Here is a 22,591-nt window from a genome sequence, read left to right on the forward strand (position 1 = left end):
ACTGTTGATGAGATTCAGGAAAATATGATGCGGCGACTGGGAGAATTGTGTGAGGTCCCAAGGTGCCTACTTTGAAGGGAACTGAGCCATCATTGTCCTATGTACAGTATTTCTTGTATCTTCTTCAATAACTGTCCCTATTTTCCCTTAGTGTGTGGCTGGGTATTTTCTGGACAGACCTCACATGTCATTCCCAAACTTGCCTATTTTGAAACCAGAGTTCAGCAAGAAAGTTAGGAAAACTTATTATGTTATGATGGTTGAATTAGTTACCAATGTATGGCCTTTTAGCTCCCAATTCACTTTATATTGCCCTGCTTCAGTTATAGGAACACTTCTCTCACCAGCAGGCACCAGGTTAAGCTTCCTCAGTGGAGGGCTCAGGAGGTACATCCACACTTGTTCTTGTGGCATAGGACACCCAGCGGCACCCATTATGCCTCCCTCATAAGCTGAGATTATGGTGAAGCAAAAGAGGTGCCCAGGGCACAAAATTTGAGAGTGAGCGATGCCTTAAATTTTGAGCTCTAGGTATCTCTCTAGGTCTCATCCCAGGCATCCCTATACTCTGACCCTACTCACCTTCCAGTGAATTTAAGTTGTATCACCCCTACAGATGGCTTCCCAGTAAGGTCCATCAGCATGGCAGCTCAGCTGGTGGGGAGATCATTCAGATTTTTCCTTTCTTGGGTGCTCTGCCTCAGAACTAAAGGTACTGAACTTACTACTTTTATAATCAAAGAAAGAAGCAATGAAGTTATAATTTTTTTAAATTTTATTTATTTATTTTTAGAGAGGGGAAGGTGGGGGCGGCAAAGGGAGAGAAACATCAATGTGTTATTGTCTCTTGCGGCCCCCTACCGGGCACCTGCCCTGCAACCCAGTCATGTGCCCTGACTGGGAACTGAACCAGCAACCTTTTGGTTCGCAGGCCAGTGCTCAATCCACTGAGCTACACCAGATGGGGTGAAATTACAATTTAAAAAATCAAATTATTGCTGCTCTATATTTGGTCTTCTTCTGGAATTGCAACCAAAAAAAGGCTGAGCATGTTGGGGGAACATGTCTATTCAAATTAAATATACAATTCCTTGGTATTTTATTTGTATTACATGAAGGAGCATTATGCTGAATACTTTAACCTAAATGAGAACTTGATGAGGTTGATGCTAACAGCTCAATTTTGTAGGTGATCAAAGTAAGGCAAAGAACAGTGACTACCCAGAGGTTATAGTTAGAAAATAAAAGCAGAATTCTAGTTTGTGTGGCTCCAAAAACTGAAGACTTTTCCAAACTGCTATGTAAAAACTAAAGAATAAAAGGAAGAATATACTCAATGGTATAACTCCAAAGAGGAAAAAAAAAACAGAAAAAGTGGCCTCAAAGCTAGCTATTACAAAATTTGAATAGGTATGTAGACACGAAGTGACAAGTACAAAGACACGGGCAACTACCGCATATTGAGGGAAGAGGCAGTCTAGGGAAAAGGATAAGAAGTGAATGAATGTGGTGGGCTCACATAAGAGGGCTTTAGGTAGAGGTAAAAATTACACTTGACTAGGAATAAGGGGTCACAGATTCACGATCAGATTATATCAGTCTAGAAGCAATATCTGAGACTGAATAGAAGAGGGAGAAAGCTGTGAGACCCTTTCAGATGCTATTGCAGAACTCAAACATGACAATGATAAAGGACTGGAAGAAGAACAAAGAAATGCGAAAGTACTGTATTCCAAAAAAAAAAAAAAAGAATGAATTACTGGAGCACAGAGAAAGATTAAAGAGAGGAGGAACCCATTATTATATCAAAGTTTTAAACTCAGATGAGAAAGATTAATGAGAAAGTCTTATTAACAAGAATAAAACTGATTAAAAGGAGAATAGTATGGGACAGAATTCTGTTCCTGGTTACCTTCCATTTCTGACTGTTATGGTCATTGTTTCCACACTCATTAACCTTTCCACTACCTTTTCTTACTCACAGGTGGATTCTTCTCTTCCACCTTCTGGGAAGCCTAGATCATCCTTTGTCCCTTCCTCCCCCTTCTACCTTTGAATAAATTTTACCAGCCTTATCTCAGTTTTAGCAAAGGTACTGTTTTTCACTCTTTCATTTGTCATGTTTCATAAAGACCTATATACATATTGCCCCTATATACATATCTCTCCCTTCTTATACTCTGTAACTGCCTTATATTCTAAAAAGCACAATGAAGATGTACTAAAGACATAATCTAATGCAAGGGTTTTTTTTTTTTTTAGTTTTTATCCATTCAGCTCCTCTAGAAAGTTCTCTCCAGTCTTTCCAGAGTATATTCATTTTCATTACTGCAATTACTACCTCTATGAAGATCCTTTCACACTTTCAGCTCCACTACAGCAGCAGTTTAACACTAGCCATTTACAAGAACCACATATGGAGCTTTAAAAGAATCCCTAGGCCTTACTTCTGCAGATTCTGGTTCAGTAGAAATAGAGTGGAGCTAGAGCATTGGTCTAGTTTATAAAGCTTCACGGGTGCAAATAAGGTTGAAAACAACTAGAACTAGAATTTTTCATCTTTCCTTTGAATCCTTAGCCTAATCTCTTCATGAATTTCTTTCACACACATCCCTTGCCCCAATAATTTCTGGAGTTTCATCACTTACATGAAGATATGAGGGGTTTTCTGGGAAATGTCATTATCACAAAGAGTATGCAATTGTATTACTGACTTTTTTCTGAAGCAACATGAAAATATTCCTGTCTCTTGTAAAAAAAACAGCAATCTCAAACTTTTTGGTCTCAGGACCTCTTTATGTTCTTAAAAATTAGTGAAGACCTCAAAGAGTTTTTGTTTCTGTGGGTTCATATATACGGAGACCTATCATACTAGAAATGAACACTATGACATTTAAAAACTATTGTTTCATTAAAACAGTAACAAATCCATTACATGTGGAGCAAATAATTTATTTTTAATAAAAAATAACAACTGTTTCCCAAAATAATAAAAAATAATAGGGAGAGTGGCACTGTTTGCATTTTTTTAGTGTTTGGCTTAACAGAAGATAGCTAAATTCACAGACTGTTTCTGCACTCAATCTGTTTTAATTACCACACATCATGTAAACTCTGGAAAAGTCCACTGTACATTTATAAGACAGTAAGAGTGAAAACACAACGAATGGCTTAGCATTATTATAAAAATAGTTTTGACCTCTCAAGTCTTGGGGATTCCCTAGGGTCCCTGGATAACACTTTGAGAACTATGGCTACATAGTGTTCCACCACTGAAGGATATTTAGGTCACTGGTATCAGCCAGTACTTATTGAGTGACCGAAATTATATTTTGGGCACAATTAGGAAGCCTTTACTCACTTATTTGATCAGTCATCAAAAATAATTTATTGAGTATATGCCAAGGGCTCCCTGTTCTACTTGTGCTCTTACTTCAAGCTAATATCCTCACTGACATTATGTTGTGGAAATCCAAACTTTTACTAACCAATCAGGGCTTAAGACAATCCTATATCTTTCTATATATTCAGTGACAGCAGCAGCTGTTCTATTTTAGGCCCTGTCTCATACAAGTGGAGAACATACAAGCACAAGTTCAATCTTATAAGATTCTAAGCTGCCCCTAGATATCATTTATCACTAGACTCAGATCATAACCTACTGTTAAAAGGAAAACCTTTTCTGATCCTTTATGGATCAGATCCTATTTCATCTTATCCATTCAATCACCACTGATCTTGTTAGCACAAAAATCTCTACATAAAGTCCTATGTCAGAATTTCTCTTATGACATTTCACAAGTCAATATGTTCTACCTTATCTCAATTAGTAAAAATTCCTTGAAGTAAAAAGTCTGCACCTTTACATATCCTGAACACCTGGTTAGTTTGTATTTATCAGGTACTGTATTTTTCAGACCATAAGATGCACCTAGCTTTTAGAAGAAAATAGGAGAAAAATTTTTGAAGCAAAAAATGTGGTAAAATATTTAATAACATATATAACATTTCACAATGTAAAGCTACATTCAGATTATAAGATGCATCCCCATTTTCCTCCAATTTGGGGGGAAGTGTGTCTTATAGTGTGAAAAATATGGTATTTAACAAATGGTTAGCATAAATGACTGTATTTCTGGCTTCTATGAACTCTAAAATTATTTTAAAACAAGTTATATCTAAAATATGGTATACTATATATAATATTCATTTTAAAGTATTTAAAGTATTTAAACATAAATCACTGGAATTAAATATTCATTTGCTATAGCCAAATACCAGTCATGAAATTTACTCACTTGGGTTAAGCTGTTCAAGAAATTATTAGAGAAAAGTAAGTGTTTTCTTTCAGGTCTAATCTTAGCTATACACACTATTTATAAAAAAAATATATATTTTGAGAATATGTTCGCATGTTAGCTGTTAGTCATAGAACTAATTGTGTTTGACTCACTGGAGATTATTTGTTGTGTTTTTCAATGTATAAGATAAAAATCAATTCAGAAAATAGTTTATCAAACATTTTTCATATATGTAAAAAAGATGTAAAGTTTTAAAATTTTGAACAAGTTTTATTCTAAAATGCTGATATAACTGCTAAAAATGCTAATGAATCATATATAATTAAGTGTTCAGTTACTGCCTTAAATCCATTTTGGAACAAGATGGTTATAAGTAAATAAACTTCCTGATTACCAAAAATAACTGTATATGTAGAGTTCCAAGATCATTAGATTATATCTAAAGCATTCAATTCTGAGTGTCACCTTTGGAGGATTTAACAAATCCTAAAGGTCCCAGATAAAAGGATAAAGAGTCTAGAAGTCATTTTCTATGCAGAACAGTAGTCTGCATATACTTAAAAGATTTTCATATAGAAAAGGGAGTTTTTTCTTGTAACTGTAGGATTAACAGGCAGGCATGATTTAATTCAAGTCAAGAGAATTTTCTGGTAAACAGAGCTATCACCAATAATGAAAGAACTCTTAACAAGATGGTATGCTTTAACACTGAATGTATTTAAGCCGGAGTTACACAGTCATCCACATGAAACACTGTTAAAGGAACATATAAGAAGTCTTCATGATATGTAAAAATCCTTTATATATTATGTTCATAATTCATACAAGGTCTGTCTAGAAGGTATCCAGCCACCTAATATGAAAAATAGACATTTATTAGACAAGATACAAGAAACACTGTACCCAGGACAATGATGCCTCAGTCCCCTTCAAAGTAGATACCCTGGGACCTCACACAGTTCTCCTCACACAATCACCATCAGCTGCCCCATCATATTTTCCTGAATCCCATCAATGGTCTGAAATCACTTTTCTTTCAAAGGTGATTTTAGTTTTTGAAAATGCCAGAAGTCACAGGCTGTCAAATCTGGGCTGCAGAGGAACAGAGTCACCTAAGTGATTTGATGCTTAGCCAAAAAACTGCATGAGATGCATGAGTAAATATGTTGTCATGATGAATCTGCCAATCACCAGCTGCCCATAGCAGCCTTTGGAAGGAATCATCTGAATAGTTTCCATGGAGGAATGTTCATGCTTAATGCAAAATTTGGTGCAGATTTGTTGCTCTACTCACGCATTTTGAATATGACAGCCACACAGTACACACGCTCACTCAACAGTGTCTACTGCCCCCACTGGCTAGTACAGTGAAGTTGTCACTGTTCACGCTTGCACATTCCAGTACCCTCTCCTCAGCTGCCAGGTTATATCGATGTCACACAAACTGTACTCATTATACTAACAATGGCTGGACTTTTTCTGGGCAGACCTCATAATCTGCACATACTTCAGACTATTTCTCTACTGAGGCTTAGAAAAATTTAAGGCAACTTAAATTTTTACCAGATTTTAAGATTAAACAAAAACTTGACAGTAAATACAAATTCCAAATAAAGGTACTGATATATTTCCTCCATATTTTAAGTACATACCAAAAATAGTATACCATGAGCCCCAAAATAATAGCTCTTTAGCCTTACTTGCAAAACTTACCAGAATTTTGTTGGATTCCCCATCGTACTCTCATCCTGAATTGCCGGGTCCCACTTTGCTGGAGTCTTCTATTCAATCGTGGAAAATTCTGTTTCTTTCCTTCCTTTCGATTTAATTTGATGATATCATCTGTGACAAAGGAAATTCAATGATCATTTATTTTCATTTTAGCTTAATGACTCAATTATTTATTCTCATTTTTTAGTTGATAAATTTCCATGTCCCTAACTTTTCTACTTTGAAAGCACTACCATAAGAGGGTAATAATCAACCAATGCACTTGGACCACTAAAGAAAGGTTTTGTAGGAAATGTTATATCAAAAGTCCAAAGAAGAGACCTAAATTTCCGTTACCCATAATACGGTATTTCTTTCCCTGATTAATGTAAATAAGTAAAAGCCTATTCATAAAAAATTACTAATACTTCTTTCCATAATCACAGAAGTCTCCAGTTTTTAAAGATAACCAATTTCAATAAAACCACAATCAGAAAAATATCATCTCATTAAAAAATAAATTTATTTATTTCAATTCAGCATTTATTAAGTATATACCATGTGCAGTAAGTATATGTGGCAGACTATTCTATAATAGAAACGAAAGTAAAATATGATCCTCTCAGTAAGTTTAAAACTACTGATGGAAACAGACATGTAAACAACAAATAAAAATTAAATAAGTACCATTATAAAGATATAGTGCCAAGAGAAAATACATTTAGTTTCTGCTCTTCTAGCAAAGTAATTCAGGGTTAACTTGTTTTTCTTTTACACTGCTCTCTCTAAGCCTCATTAGTTCCCAAAATACTTTCAAAGTACCCCAAAGTAACTTACAAGGCTTACGTTGCTTTAATACCGTAACAGAACAATGTGAAGATTAGAAAACGAAATGATCTTCAGATTCCCATTTACATCTATTAAAAAGAGGTTACTAGGTACTGGGTGGGTAGCACAACTGGTTACAGTCTTGTGCTGGATATGCCAAGGTTGTGGGTTTGATCCCAAGTCAGGGTACACACAAGAAGCAACCAATACATACAAAAATAAGTGGAACAACAAATTGATGTTTCTCTGTCTTGCTTCTTTCCTCTCTCTTTCAAATCAGTAAAAAGAAAAAAAAAAGTAGGTTACCAAACAGGAAATAAAATTAGTAATATTTTAAAAACTATGCAGATGGTTAATAAACTTATCATGGTGATCACAAGGTAGTATATTAATGTTGAATCACCATGTTGAACACCTGAAACTAATACAATATTGTATGCCAACTATAGTTTAATAATTTTTAAAAGGTTACTAGAAGCCAGAAATATTTATAAAGAAATATCCAATTTCTCCATAGTCCCAATGCAAATATTAGTTCTGATGACTGAAAATAACACAAATAAACCAAAGAAATTGAACAACTTAAGAAAATTTCACAAAACTAATAATTAAACTGTGATTTTTCCCCCTAACTCTTCTAAATACAAATAATCTAACAATGATATCAGTAAATCTTACTACTCTACCTAACCCATTTGTAATCTTTAAGACTCTTAATCACATTTAAATAAACATATAGTCATATAAAATAATTAATTTCTCCCCAAAGTACTTTGTTACCTTCTGGAGATCAATCCTTCAACTACAAGAGTCATCAAAGTTAGACACTCAAAAACAGTTTTTAAAGAATAAAAATTAAAAGGTGTATAGAATATCAGATACGTGAACATGTTCAATTCTGAGCAGAAAGAAAGTGGTGAGAAGGACACTTTTTTTTGAACACTACTTTTCTTTAATAAGGTAAGGTGCTATTCTTCATCAGAAGTCTGAAATCTCAGAGCCTTGAGGGTACACACAAAAAAATGAATTTGGTCTGGGGACCATGAAAAAAGTGGAAGGACAGGGGACATAAGGGTATAATTTTGACTAAGCAGCTTAATCTTAAAATACAACATTAGAGAGTACAAACATAACAAAAAATTGAAAGTATAAAGCACATCAAATATAAAATTATATTTAAATATTTTAATATCTAAGTCCTCAAGGTAAATGAGCTACTATGACAGAGAGGACTCTTTCAATCTAAAAGAAGAGAACGGCTTTCTCCTACTCATGAAACAGATAGGGTAAGTATCAGAAGAAAAAAATCCATTATGATGAGCTACTTTTATAAAAAGAAGTTTCTTCCATAACACTAGGGGTATATATGGTACTAATAATAGTAACCGTAACAACTGAGTATTAACAAGCATTGCTCTGCATGTATTCATTTAATTCTTAAATCAACTCTATGAAGTAAGTATAATACTCATTTTCAAATTAAGAAAATAAGCTAAAAGGAGACCAGCTATTGGTAACCTTGGTAGATATTCTGTATGAATATTCATATAATCCTGGTAAAGAAACGATTTAAAAGCAAAAGAAAAATTAGATCCTAAAACTCCTGCAGACCTGATAAAATATTCACAAAACATAACAACTGTTTAAAATAGATATCTCTCCATCCTATCTCTGTAAAATTCTCACTAAAACAAAACAAAATTATACCTGACAAAATGCTCTTGGTAGTATACCTAACAGTATGTTCTTGGGGGAGAGAAAGAGGTCAAGTTCTGTTTTAGCTATCCACAGCACTTCATTTCTATCTTCAAAGATAATTATCCCTCAGTTTTTTCCACTTGAACATCCTAATCAAACAAAATACATACAAAAACCCTAGAAACTTAAGCTAATGTATAGGTCATGATAATACCTGCTTAACATTTCCTAAAATATTTATAGCCAAACCCAACCAAAATCCCTGTTCCACCACTTACTTGTTCTAGGACTCTGGACAAGTTACTTCATTTCTCTACACCTCATGTTTTGTAAAATGGAAATAACAATGGCTTATATAATGTGTGTGCGCGTGCGCGCAAGTATAAAGCTACTGTAGTGTGCTGAGTATAATGGCACTTATTTTTGAGGGAAAAATAAGTATACACATTATATATGGGTAGTACCTGAAATATCTTGTATCTGTTCTTACATTTTCTAATTATTTGCTACATAAAATTTCTTGTACCACAGTATGTTCGAAAATAAATGCTAAAATTGCTTTATAATACAAAAAAACAAGTATCTAAATGCAAATAAATAAATAAATGGATTAAAAAATTGAAACAAAAAATTTTTTCCTGATGTTTTGGCCAAAAACATGAATGTGAGTTACACCTGGGACTACACTATCTACAGCAGAATACAGTATTCTGCGTACCAGGTAATGTTCTAAGTAGTTTATCAAACAAGCCTTTTCGACTTGTTTGAAATTTACATCAACCCTCTAAAGCAGATAAGCCTATTATCATAATCAGCTTTTTACAGATGAAGCACGGAGAAGTAATTTGCCCACAATCACGTGGCTATTAAGTTGACAAAAGCAGGATTTGAACTGAGTTCTGTCCGGATTTCCACGCTTTTTATCATTAGGAGTACATACACCATAGGATCATTATGAGGATAAACTGAGTTTACACATAATGTGTATCCAGTGTCTGGAAGGTAGTAAGCACTCAATATTCATTATTATATTTTTTCTTGGCCTTAGCTCAAAATATTTCTCATTTATTTATGGTTCTGCAAGACAAGACTTGAGACCAAACATAGTATCTCTGATGACTGACTTAACTCATATAGTGAGCCCTGACTTGTGGCGATCATAGAAACCAAGAACTCTTGATTTTGACTAAAAACTCTGCAGATAAATCATAACAAAAGAAAAATACCGTCCTTGGAAAAAGTACACCTCTGTACCCACTAATCAGGTATTTTTCAAATATGCCCCAAAATGTAGTCCACAGAAAGAGCAAACCACACCTAATACTGTAACTCGAATCCCGACAAAAAGGGAATTCCTTTTCAACCAGCTAAGCCAAACAGAGACTCGCACCTCAGTAGTGCTAGGTCTCAATTTTTAATTAAACCCCGGATCCTCCTGCTTTTTACATAATCATCACCAAATCACCCCACCCCTTCTTATCCATGCTAAATCCCCACATTACCCGGCTTCGCATCTATCCATGTAAATCTATCCTTTGTTTTATTTTTTTTCCTTTTCTAATTAGCTAGGCCTGGATAAAGAAATACTCTTTTTTTCTGGTCACTGCCTAGTAGCGCACTATCTGGTGAAGTCCATTTTAACGATACTTTCTGACTAACGCTCCGAGGTCGATGCCCGGCTGCCGCCCCGACGGTGCGAGGTCTGACGCCCGTCAGTATCGCCAACTCTCGGAGGCGTCTCCACACTTCTGGTTCGGCCCCCGGCCTGGGCACAGAAAATGCCCAAAGAGCCCTTTTCTGGAAGGACTGATTTTACCCGAACCAGAGCCAGCCGGTCTCTCCGAGCACTCCTCAGAAAGGAAGCCTTAGTGGGACCATTCCCCTCACTCCCGGGATAACGCCCACAGGGAACACGCTGGAGGGGAAGCCAGAGGAATTTTCCTCACAAAGAGCCGGGGTTCACCCGCAAGTGGTAGCGCCCCTCTGGGGGAACAGAGGTTATGCACCCCTCGACCCTCCAAACCTTCGGGCCCGCAGCGCCACCCGTCCCAAAGGCCACCCCTCATACACAGCCCGGCCGAGGGGGCGCTCGACTCGCTCAGGCTCGACCCTAGCACTCCGCACCAGCTAGCGCTCCCCAAGTCCTCAGAGGCCCTCATTTGGTTCCGCCCACCCTCAAAACAACAACAAAAAACCTTGATTGACAACTGCAGCCAACCGCCCCTTCCCCCCACAAACCGGGTTACTTGGTCCCACCTATACCCTCCTCCCACTCCAACTCTATCCAACTCAGCGCCTCACCGAGAGACATATCAATTTTGTCGAGGTTTTCATTACTGCGGGATTTCGGCGGCGGTGGCGGGGGTGTCGCCGAGGCTCCCGCTAACCGGGTACCAAACCGGTTCATGGTTGGAGACGTCTCGCTGTTTCAGTCAGTAGAGAAGGCCGGAGTCTGAGGCCTGCCACCTCCCACTCACGCTCACAGACTAGCTGCACCGAGGGAGCGCGCACGCGTGCTGGCTCGACCCTCACCCTCCCACCCGCGGCTGCGGGCGGGGGGAGGGGCTACAGAGACCAGCGGCCGACAAGAGTGGCCCCACCCGGCTACTCGCTTCTAGCGGCCCCTGTCGGACAGGAGGAAACATTGCACTCGCTGCTCTGGGCTCATGCAAGGGCCGTTGTTTCAGCAGTTTGCCTTTTCGCCCAAATTTGGGGATGCTGGACCATGAGCACCTCAGAATCACATGTCTTAAATGAGATCATGTTCCTCCGTGTCCTTCGAGTCTCTCCTGTTACAGAAAGGCCCCTAAGCTTTGGCACACACGAATCTTTCATTCCCCACTGCAATGCAGCCTCGGAGGCAGGACAGACCCCAGTGAAAGAAGATTGCAGAACAGCGTCCCATCTCCCTTATCCCTGGCCAACAACTCTACCTGCAGCATGCGGAATCGTCGCGTCTGGACGCAAAGCAAAGGGTGAAATGGTAATTTGTGCGTCACTAGCAATAAAAGTAAATGCTAATGTTTTCTGTATCTGAACCATTTCTCAACCTGCAGTCTCAAAACACTGAGGAGGGTACTCACTACGTTAATAAGACTTCATCTTCACTAGAGAGATGGGTAAGTACCTCTGCTTATTTGGCTACATAATTCTCTAATTCATTTGCGTTAGGAATTAATAAAAGGATTCGTTTGCTTTCCAATCATCCCTACAGGGAAATATTACTATTTGATAAATGCTTGCATAATATCTTTTTTCCTATTTACAAAACGTTATATTCCCTCTCCTCTTACCTTCTCCTCCAGAGAAATTGCAGTTATGTGGAAGTGTTTAGGTCACATCATCCTCATAATAGCTTAAAACTACCTAAGATATTTGCATTTAAGAAAAAAACAGGGGCGGGTATTCTGTCCATTTAGAAATCTCTGCCACCTTCATTCTTTTCACTTCCTAAAATGTATTTTTGCATAGAAACAAACCAGTGACCTAAAACATCTCAAAACCACATAGACTGTACTTAATTTTTCTCTACCTGGGACAAAAATATAATCGCATAAAAAGAGTGAATCAGGCAAGGACAAACCTATGAAGGTGTACAAAAAACTTTAGTGGGGGAAAAAACGTTTGGACTCAAGAAGACCTAAGAAAAACATTCCACATGTCAAGGAGAATAGCTGGTATGCTCTTAGCACAACGTACTTGATTTTACTTCTGTTCCATGCTGCAGCTGCCACCCCTCTCCCAACTGGTAAGAACTAGGGAAACTGGATTATAAAGATAAAAATAGGAGAGAGACCTAGGTTTTATTGAGTTGTATTTCTTTTTACTCACTTTAGTCATGTGACCATTGTGTGAGCTTGGAAGAGTGGCTGGGCCTCCACTCATCTTCAGTACAAGGAAGTAGTTATACTAAATATATGTTACACTTAGTTATTTCTAAGATTCCTTACAGTTCTAAAACCTTCGAAGCACAAGATGTTTTTCTCCCCTATCCTTTTACTAGAAATAGCTTCCACAATCTCTGTTTGTGGTTATAGGAAGGAATGTTAGATTAAGTTCTTAATTTTGTGGAAGAAAATTAATGCATTTAGAGTTTGGATGCATTTTTGTACGTCAGGTACTTACAGCACAGATAATAAAAAACTCAAATGTATACAAAATTCTTCCCAACACTATTCTGGTTGCCTCCACAGCATTGAGCCTCATCCCAAATCTCCTTAGCTCTAAACGGACCATGCCCCAATATTTCACAAGCAAACCTAGCTGTTGCATTTCAGACTTTTGGATTTTTCAAGGGCTGAGGGTTTCAGAGTCTTAGAACAATCACCCAAATTCCAAAGGGAACAACAAGGAAATAACAGATATTATAGGTAAAGATAGGTCAGTTACACATAAAACAATACAAAATAAAACAGCAACCCGTGACACGCACAGCAATAGTGAAGAGGGAGATAAGTCAAGAAATGAGAACTCAGGCTTGTCCAGGAAGTAGATCAGCTAGCTTCAAGTGCAACCTTAAAATTGTCTGGGGCATGAGAGGCAACTACTCATTTAATCATATATCCATTGAGCACCAGGCATTGTAATAGGCCCTCAGATAAAATGATGAGCAAGGTGGATGCAGATTCCATCTTCACACAGCTTCCAGAAGAAAAATATTTTCTGAGCACCCATTATGAATGAGGCACTGTGCTGGACACCAAGCATGCAACCTTTTTCTGGAGTATGGTAGTTGGGCAGCTTCACAAAAGTCAAAGAAAACATAGAATTCAAGTAGCTGCCCTTTTTAGAGGCTTCAGTTCATGCACTGTAGGTAAAACAATAACTAGGATTGCCAGATAAAATATCAGACTAGTTAAATTTGAATTTCAGATAAACAATGAACAATTATTTAGTAGCATAAGTTTGTTACAGGTTTCATATAAACAGCAATTTTTTTTACTATGTTGCCTGCAATATTTAGGATAATTTACACCAAGCAATTATTCATTCTTTATCTGAAATTCAAATTTAACTGGAGTCTTACATTTTTATTGGCTTAATCTGGCAACCTTAACAACATTATACTTTTTGATTAATATGTTCAGGATCTCTTTTCACAAAAGATTTACATTCTCTTCAAAGGTAAGCACGAGTCTCACATATATAACCCTTAACTATTTTGATTACCTTGATATGTCTTTTAAGCCTCCCTTTTTCAGCTTTATTGAGGTATAGTTAATGGACAATAAAAGACATATTTAAAGTGTGCAATTTATACAGATGTGTAGTATACCTATCTTTGAAAATACTACCATGATCAGGATAATAAATATAAACATCACCCCCCAAAGTTTTCCAGTGCTCTTTTGTAATCCTTTCCCCCAATCACTACCTAAGCAACCACTGATATGTTTTCTGTCGCTGTAGATTAATTTGAATTTTCTAGAATTTTATAGAAGTGGAATTATACAGTATATACTTTTTTAACCTGGATTATTTCACTCAGCATAATTGTTTCAATCTGTATGCCTTGCATTCTTTTTCTTGCCTTATGCACTTACTGGGCATTCTAGTACCATGTTTAACAGGAGTGGAGAAAGTGGACATCATTTAACTGGGATTCATAAGTTTTTATTTGCTAAATTTTTGTCTCATTCCCAGTCCCAGGGGAAAACCATTCAGTCTTTCACCATTAAGCATGATGTAAGATTTTTTTTGTAGATGCCCTTTATCAGGTTGAGGAAATTCCCTTCTACTCATAGTTTGCTTGAATTTTAATCATGGGTGAATGTTGAATTTTATCTAATGCTCTTTATGCATCTATTGAGATGCCCACATGGTTTTCCTTTTTTAAGTGAATAAATGTGGTCAATTACACTGACTGATTTTCAAATGTTGAACCAGCATGCATTTCTATGGTAAAGCTACTTGCACATGGTGTATTATCCATTTTATATGTTGCTGGACTTGGTTTGGTAATGTTTTGTGAAGTATATGGTCTCTCTTTTCATGAGTGATATTGGTGTATAATTTCCTCTTGTAATGTCTTTGTCTGATTTTGGTATCAACTCCTTTGCATTTCAGATGAGGATTTTAGAATTCATATATTGATGTAATCTGTATTATACTAGTATAATAAGGGAGTTGGATACAACTGCATTGTATGTATAATATATATTAGGTATAGCTGTTATTATTATACTTAACTCCCTTAAGCTATGTGCATGTAGGTTTTTCTTCTGTGCTTGATTCTTCTCATTCTACCCCCTTTTTCATTGTTTTCTGATGCCAGTTTTCTTTTTCTTTGCCAGTTTTATAACTTCCTGTTCCTCTTTTGTGTTGCCCTTTCCTTTGCTCTTACCTTTTTTCGCTGTTCTGGTCTTTGCCTTTTTATTTCAGTATTCATTCATTCATTTACTGAAACAAAGTTTGATTTCCTAGTATTTGCAAGACATTGCTACAGTTCTGTGATATAGCACAGAACACGACAGGCAGGGTTACAGGCACAGCTGGAGTCATTACTGGTCTCCCAAATTCCTGACCATCATCAGTTTTTCTCTGAGTAAGCATGGGAACCTAAAGGGGAATTTTCCCTGGAATCAGAGGTTGAACCTTTAGCTCACTCCTTATTAGGCTTCGTCTTCTCTGGTCAGGGTAGGAGTCCTGTCTACTAAGGGTTCTAGGCCAATTCACTGAAGGACTGATTGTGGAATTTTCTGAAGCTATGCAAATTTACATAAATCACAATTTCTCCTTATTTATGTAATTTTTTTCTTTTTAAAAATATATTCTCAATTTGTGCTAATAAATTGGTAATCTAGGAAGGTCTGGAGAGCCAGAGTCTAGAGTCATGGTGCCTTTAGGCATTTATCCTTCTCCTATGCTTCTCTCTTTGCCGCTCTGCCTCCCTGCTCTGGGATGAAGAGCCCAGGCTGGATGGACTAAATCTTCTCTCTTCCTTTCCCTCAGTAAAGGATCCCTTCTAGAGTTGCAGGGAGCTGGGACAGAGACATGGTGAATGTTCTTCAAATGTGTTAAGGATTTGATCTGTCCAGAAATAAGATTTTTAAGATTTTCATTGCAACTTTCTAAATTGTGGAGTTGTATGTATTGCCTGTGGCTGGCAATGAGCTTTACTGTATAATTGAATAAATGAACCCAATACTAAGTGCTTCAAGGGGGTAGACATGTAACTGTTAAGACAAAATAGAAACCAGTCAATTAAAACTTGGCAAAATGCTTCAAAAGCTTTCAAAAATCAACTCATCCTTTATGAACTGCTATAAACTTTATTAAACGAAAGAAAAAAGGAATTTCAGTAAATCAGTAAATCTGGTAAAGTCAGTGAGTTGGTCATGGCAAAATTGTCTAATGATTTTTAAAGATGCTAAACTGTGGAAAAACCTAACATTAACTTAAAATATGTTCAAAATTAATCATTATAAACTAAGAAAGTTCTATCTGAAACACTAAAATTTTGGTTTTATTGATTAGGATGCAGTAACAAGAAAACAAGTCATGTTAAGATACATATTAAGATAATACTATTTTTAAAAAGAATTTTAAAAATCTTTTGCTATTTTCAAATCTAAAGAAACATGATAACAATAGTGCAGTACTCACATACCCTTCACCAAGATTCACTAATAATTAGTTTTGGCCCTGGCTGGTGTAGCTCAGTGGATTGAGCACGGGCCTGCAAACCACACCATCGAGGTTCGATCCCCAGTCAGGGCACATGCCTGGGTTGCAGGCCAGTTCCCAGCAGGGGACGCACGAGAGGCAACCATACATTGATATTTCTCTCCCTCTCTCCTTCCCTTCCCCTCTAAAGATAAATAAAATCTTTAAAAAAATAATAATTAGTTTTGCCACATTTGCTTTCTCGATGTATAGATGTATATCTATAATTAATACTATTTGTTGTTGGACAATTTCAGAGTAAGGTGCAGACATGATGATTCTACAGAATATTTCTCTAAGGATATTCTTTTACACAACCATGCTAAAATGATCAAGTTTAGGGAATTTAACATGCAACTCTATCCTCTAATGTATATAGTCTATATGAAAATTTTGCCAATTATCCTAATTATTACCATTTTTAAAATATATTTTACTGATTATGCCATTAGAGTTGTCCTATTCCCCCCTTCAACCCTTCCACCCTGCACACCCCTCCCCCACCATTCTCCCCCTTTAGTTTATGTCCATGTGTCACAAGTTCTTTAGATTCTGTATTTCCCATAGTATTCTTGCCCTCCTCTTGTCTATTTTCTACCCACCATCTATGGTACTTACTCTCTGTACCTTCTCCCCCCTTCTCCTCCCACTCCCCTGTTGCTAACCCTCCATGTGATCTCCTTTTCTATGGTTCTGCTCCTGATCTAGCTGTCCTCTGAGTTTGCTTTTGTTTTAGGTGTGGTTATTAGTAACTATGAGCTTGCTGTCCTTTCATTGTTCATATTTTTTATCTTCTTTTTCTTAGATAAGTCCCTTTAGCATTTCATATAATAAGGGCTTGGTGATGATGAACTCCTTGAACTTGACCTTATCTGAGAAGCACTTTATCTGCCCTTCCATTCTAAATGAAAGCTTTGCTGGATAGAGCAATCTTGGATGTAGGTCTTTGGATTTCATGACTTGGAATACTTTCCAGCCCCTTTCTGCTTGTAAGGTCTCTTTTGAGAAATCAGCTGAGAGTCTGATGGGAACTTCTTTGTAGATGCCTGTCCCCTTATCTCTTGATGCTTCTAGGATTCTCTCCTTCATTTTCATCTTGGCTAATGTAATTATGATGTGCCTTGGTGTATTCCTTCTTGGGTCTAACTTATTTGGGACTCTTTGAGCTTCCTGGATTTCCTGGAAATCTATTTCCCTTGCTAGATTGGGGAAGTTCTCCTTTATTATTTGTTCAAATAAGTTTTCTACTTGTGGCTGTTCCTCTTCCCATTCTGGTACCCCTATAGTTCGGATGTTGGAACGTTTAAAGATGTCCTGGAGGTTCCTAAGCCTCTCCTAATTTTTTTTGAATTCTTGTTTCTTCATTCTTTTCTGTTTGGTCATTTCTCTTCCTTCTAGTCTACTCCCTTGATTTGAGTCCCAGTTTTCTTTCCACCACTATTGATTTCCTGTGCATTTCCCTTCATTTCACTTAGTTTAGCCTTCATTTGTTCCTCTAATTTGTGACTAAAATCAACCAATTCTGTGAGCATCCTGATCACCAGTGTTTTGAACTGTGCATCTGAAAGGTTGGCTATTTCTTGGTTGCTTAAAATTATAGGCTCTGGGGCTTTGAGTTATTCTTGAGCCATAATGTTTCAGTCTGTTCGTACCTGTTATGTATGAGGAGCGGAGCCTTAGGTGTTCACCAGAGTGGGGTGACCCAGTCGTTGGGTTGTGACGAGGTCTGGCTGAATGGTTTGTTGTTGTTGGACTTCCGTACAGTTCAATTTTCTGTGTTTTGGCTGCGTTTTTGTTACTAAAACTTCGTTGTGTTTAAACTTAGTCGTGCGAGGGGGCACAGTGTTTCCACCTACGCTTCCATCTTGACCACAAGTTCTCCTAATTATTATCATTTTTAACAATATATTTTCCCAGTCTAACATCCAATTCAGGTTTACATGTTGCTTTTCTTTGTCTTGCCTCTTTTGTCTACTTTAAACTGAAAAAGTTTGTTTTCGTTTCTTAATCTTTTATGATATTTACATATTTGAAGATTGAAGGCATTTTTTGCATAGATTGTCCTTCAGTTTGGTTTTGTCTTATTGCTGCCCTGTGATTTGATTTAGGTTATCCACTTTATCAAGGATAAGTGATGTAGTGTCCTTGTGAGCACTCAACCTTGGGAAGTACATGGTATCTTTTTGTCTTCTTAGCAGTCTTAAATCACAATATTAAGGTGACATTCAGCAGATTTCTCTATTGTAAAGGTATCCATTTATATTGTGGAAAGACAGTTTGAGACTATATGAATATCCTATTTCAGATTTCACTAATAGCTTTAGCATCTATTGATGACTCTTGCCTGAATCAATTATTATTATGGTGCCTATAAACTAATGGTTTTCTAACAATCATTCTACTTTCATTACCTGACTTTTATTGTAAAAAAAAAAAAAAGATTTTCCTCCCCCCATTTCTTCCTTCCTTCTTCTATTTATTTATTTATTTATATACTTATTAATATATACATATAAGTTTACATAGAAATTCAGATTCATTTTGGGTTCAGAAATTCTCTTCTGAAAAGCAAAGGGGTGAAGAGTGTAAGGGTTGTACTTGCACTTGAGAATAATGTAGATATGTCTATGTATCATGAATTATCATGGTCAAATTGTTATCATGGTCAAATTGTACTTGGCCAGTGGGAAACATCCCTTAGCTTTCAAAATCTGAATATTTTCCAAAATGCTGCTAAAAATAATTGCAGTGAGTATAATGATAAAAAGAACATATTCATGACTATAATTGATATTTGCTGATATATTCAAGAAGACTTTCTTAAAACCAAGTTTTTGACAAATAAGTAAAAAAAATGAGCTTTTAAAATTTTGTTATTTGAGTAAGTGATTCTTGAGTGAAATTGGTTTTCTGCCAGTGGTTTTTTAGGACCTACTGTGTTTTTTAAAAATATTTTATTTATTTATCTTTAGAGGGGAAGGGAAGGAGAGAAGGAGAGAAATATCAATGTATGGTTGCCTCTTGTGTGTCCCCTGCTGGGAACTGGCCTGCAACCCAGGCATGTGCCCTGACTGGGAATCGAACCGTGGTTGTTTGGTTCCCACACTCAATCCACTGAGCCACACCAGCCAGGGCAAGACCTACTGTTATTTATATAAAAATAGCATCCTGGTGATCATGGAACAAATAGGTTGTCCTGAGGAGTGTGGCTCAGTTGGTTGGGTGTTGTCCGTGGTTGCTGGTTTAATGCCTGAGCTGCAGGCCCAGTTTCCCATTTGGGTATGGGTGAGAGGCAGCCCACTAATTTTCTCTCTCACATCCATGTTTCTTTCTCTCCTTCACCCTCCCTTCCCCACTCTGTAAAAAGTAGACATGTAACTTTTTAAAATCTTTAAAAACAAAACAAGTAAGTTGATCAAGATCAAATAAACTTCTTCAGGTTTCTTGACTTTTAAAATATTAATTCATTGTCCCTGGCTCAGTGGATTGAGCGCGAGCCTGCAAACCAAAGGGTCATGGTTCAATTCCCAGTCAGGGCACATGCTTGGCTTGTAGGTCAGTTCCCAGCAGGGGACTCATGAGACGCAACCACACATTGATGATGTTTCTCTCCCTCTGTCTTTTCTTCCATTCCCCTAAAAAAATAAATAAAATCTTTTAAAAAATAAATTAAATGTATGTGTTTTAACTTTATATAAAGGGTAGAAAACTGTATTTATTCTTTGGGGCCTACTTTTTCCCCTTAATACAACATTGACAAGATTTAGTCATATTGTTGTATGTCACTACAGTTCATTAATTGTGACTGCTCTATAATAGTCCATTGTGTGACTACACCAGTTTATTCATGTTGTCTTTAACTGATAGGCATTTGGGTTGTTTCCACATTTTTGCTATCATAAACAGTGCTGCTATGAATATTGTTTTACATGTCTCCTCTTGTATGTAAGCAAGGGTTTCTCTTGGGTACATACCTAAAAGTGGAATTGTGAGGTCATAGGGTTATTGTCTGTTCTAGCTTTTTTTTGGAATAGTGGGTTTGTAGGTACACAGTTTTTTAAATAACTAATTAGAAAAATAAATATCAAATTAGTTATAAAATCATAACTAATTGTAGTGTTATTTAAAATAATCAACTAAGTGAAAATTGGCCATGCATAGAAAATGATGAAAATATGTAAAGAATCAAGGATTATGATTAATTCAATTTTGTGCATCTGGGGTCCAAATGAAAAAAAAGTCAAATATGCAAAAATATATAGTATCAGGATTCAATAAATGAAATAGCCTTAGCAACTGCTTGATGAATTAATATTTTATTTCTTTTTTAAAGGTTTTATTTATTTGTCTTTAGAGGGGAAGGGAACGAGAGAGGGAGAGAAATATCAATGTGTGGTTGCATCTCATGAGTCCCCTGCTGGGAACTGACCTACAAGCCAAGCATGTGCCCTGACTGGGAATCGAACCGTGACCCTTTGGTTTGCAGGCTCGCGCTCAATCCACTGAGCTACACCAGCCAGGGCTAAAACACATAAATTTTTAAAACAGTATTTCTTAGGAGTTTAGTTATATGCAAAAAAACTATATAAAGATGGAAGCAGTAGAATCATAAGAGACTCAAAATATGGCTATCTGGGGTGAGGGAAAGCAAAGGGATGGGTGGGGGGTGGATACATGGCAGGTGTAGGTTATTGTCATGTTTAATAACTGAGTGCTTTAAAGAAAATACATGTAAACCCAGACTTGGTCATGTGATGAAAGTCCTGTTTTCTAGGGCTATTACAATTTTAGTTCTGCAATTCCCAGATAAAGCTCACTGACTTTCATGTAAATATATGTTAAGATCATTTGGGATTATACTGTATGACAAAAATGAAAGTTCATACACTTGCAGAAACAAGTCGGTGAAATCCCAATGACTAAAATGGCTCCTTTTTATTTTTTAAAAGATTTTATGTATTTACTTGTAGAGAGAGGGGAAGAAATTGAGAAAGAAAGGGAGAGAAACATCCATGTGAGAGAAACATTGATTGGTTGCCTCTTGCCTTCACCTGACAGGTACCAGACCTGCAAGCCAAGCTTCAGCCCTCACAGGGAATCCAACTTCCACCTTTTGCTTTACGGGATGATGCTCAACCAGCCGAGTCAAACGAGTCAGGGCAAAATGGCTCCTTTCTTTAAAAGTATAAGTCTGTTAGGAAAATATGAGAAAGTTTGGACAAAGAATATTTTTTATGTAAATGGAAATTGGAAATCATAATTTGCATTAAGAAACTCTTTGATTATACTTTTACTCACAAAAAAAGGTTATCTCAGGTTTGAAAATTCCTGAGTCATAAATTATTTATAATACAGTAACTATTTTTTCATGGAGTTAACCTAAATCCCTTCCTTATAGACTAGTGCTGTGCTGCTCTCTCCCCTTTCCCTTCCATTCTTCTCCCTAATTATAAGCATCCTGAAAAATTGTTCATCCTCGGTCTTCCAGGAAACCTTTGTCCAAAGCCTTTTCCTCCTGTACTTTGTAATCCCAAAGTAACCGTGCTCTTCCGAGCTTGTGAGCTCTCCATTAAAATGCTTGAGGTCGGCCTTGGCTGTGTAGTTCCGTGGTTAGAGCGTCGATCCCAAGACTCAAAGGTGCCAATTTGAGGCCCAGCCAGGACACGTACTGCAGTCAACCAATGAATACATGAATGGGTGGAAAAACAAATCAATGTTTGTTTTTACATCAAATTTAAACACTTAAAATGCTTGAGGTCCCCAAACACAGCAAGAGTTAAAAACCAGTATAAAGTGAAGAGAGGTTAACCAAAATTGGACTTCCTAGTCCAGACCTCCGACCAAGTTCGGGTCCAAGGGTGAAAAGAGACAGCCGTGCGTAAGCGTATACACCCGTAAAGACTCCACAGGCAAGCGCGAGGGGAATTTCGCCCTAGTGCACGACGCCAGAGCCCGAAATCCGAGGCGAGCGCGGCCTCCAATTGGATAGAACGGTCCTTGCCGGGAACAACCGGGCCTTTGTAGTGCTTTCTGGGAGTTGTAGTTTTTGGAGCCGGAAGTGGGGGTGGCAGGTATAGAAACCGCAGCTGAGGCAGCATTCACCACCGCTGCTGTCTGGCACGGATCGTGTGCATTACCCTGAGCCCTGCTGCCGTGCGTTTCTCCTCTGTTCCTGGGGGCGACCCGAGAACCCTGAGGGGCGAAGCGGCCCGGACGCTTCTCTTTAGAGAGGAGGCATGTCGCAGCCGGGGATGGGGCCAGAGCGCGCGGGAACGGAGCTTGGCGACTGCGGGGAGTGCCCGCCGGAGGAGAGCAGGTAGGCTGGGAAGGGGGCCTGGGAGTCGTGGGCAGATGGGTGAGCTGAAGCGCCGGGAGGCTTGGGAGGGCTC

The 22,591-nt window shown here is 37.6% G+C and overlaps 2 protein-coding genes across 9 annotated transcripts in view; one reads left to right on the forward strand and one right to left on the reverse strand.

Annotated features, from left to right (window-relative positions):
• FYTTD1 (forty-two-three domain containing 1) overlaps nt 1-11,065 on the reverse strand; it is a 28,189-nt gene extending 17,124 nt beyond the window's left edge. Inside the window, exons 1-2 of the mRNA XM_037033672.1 lie at nt 10,839-11,065; nt 6,015-6,143 (exon numbers count right to left, since the gene is read on the reverse strand). Coding sequence (XP_036889567.1) covers nt 6,015-6,143; nt 10,839-10,944 — 235 coding nt within the window. The 5' untranslated portion in view covers nt 10,945-11,065. The remainder of the gene's footprint in view (nt 1-6,014; nt 6,144-10,838) is intronic.
• Nucleotides 11,066-11,248: 183 nt separating this feature from the next.
• RUBCN (rubicon autophagy regulator) overlaps nt 11,249-22,591 on the forward strand; it is a 71,663-nt gene continuing 60,320 nt past the window's right edge. For 6 of the 8 annotated variants that reach the window (XM_037033652.1, XM_037033657.1, XM_037033655.1 and 3 more), the window contains exon 1: nt 22,267-22,518. In XM_037033652.1, the coding sequence (XP_036889547.1) occupies nt 22,439-22,518 (80 nt within the window). In that variant the 5' untranslated portion in view covers nt 22,267-22,438. Of the gene's footprint in view, nt 11,521-11,554; nt 11,657-22,266; nt 22,519-22,591 lie in introns of those variants that run through there. The other 2 variants (XM_037033659.1, XM_037033660.1) reach the window with 2 other exon arrangements.

Source organism: Sturnira hondurensis, unplaced genomic scaffold (assembly GCF_014824575.4).
Source record: "Sturnira hondurensis isolate 20B ecotype Veracruz unplaced genomic scaffold, ASM1482457v3 Scaffold0021765, whole genome shotgun sequence".
NCBI classification, from domain to species: domain Eukaryota; kingdom Metazoa; phylum Chordata; class Mammalia; order Chiroptera; family Phyllostomidae; genus Sturnira; species Sturnira hondurensis.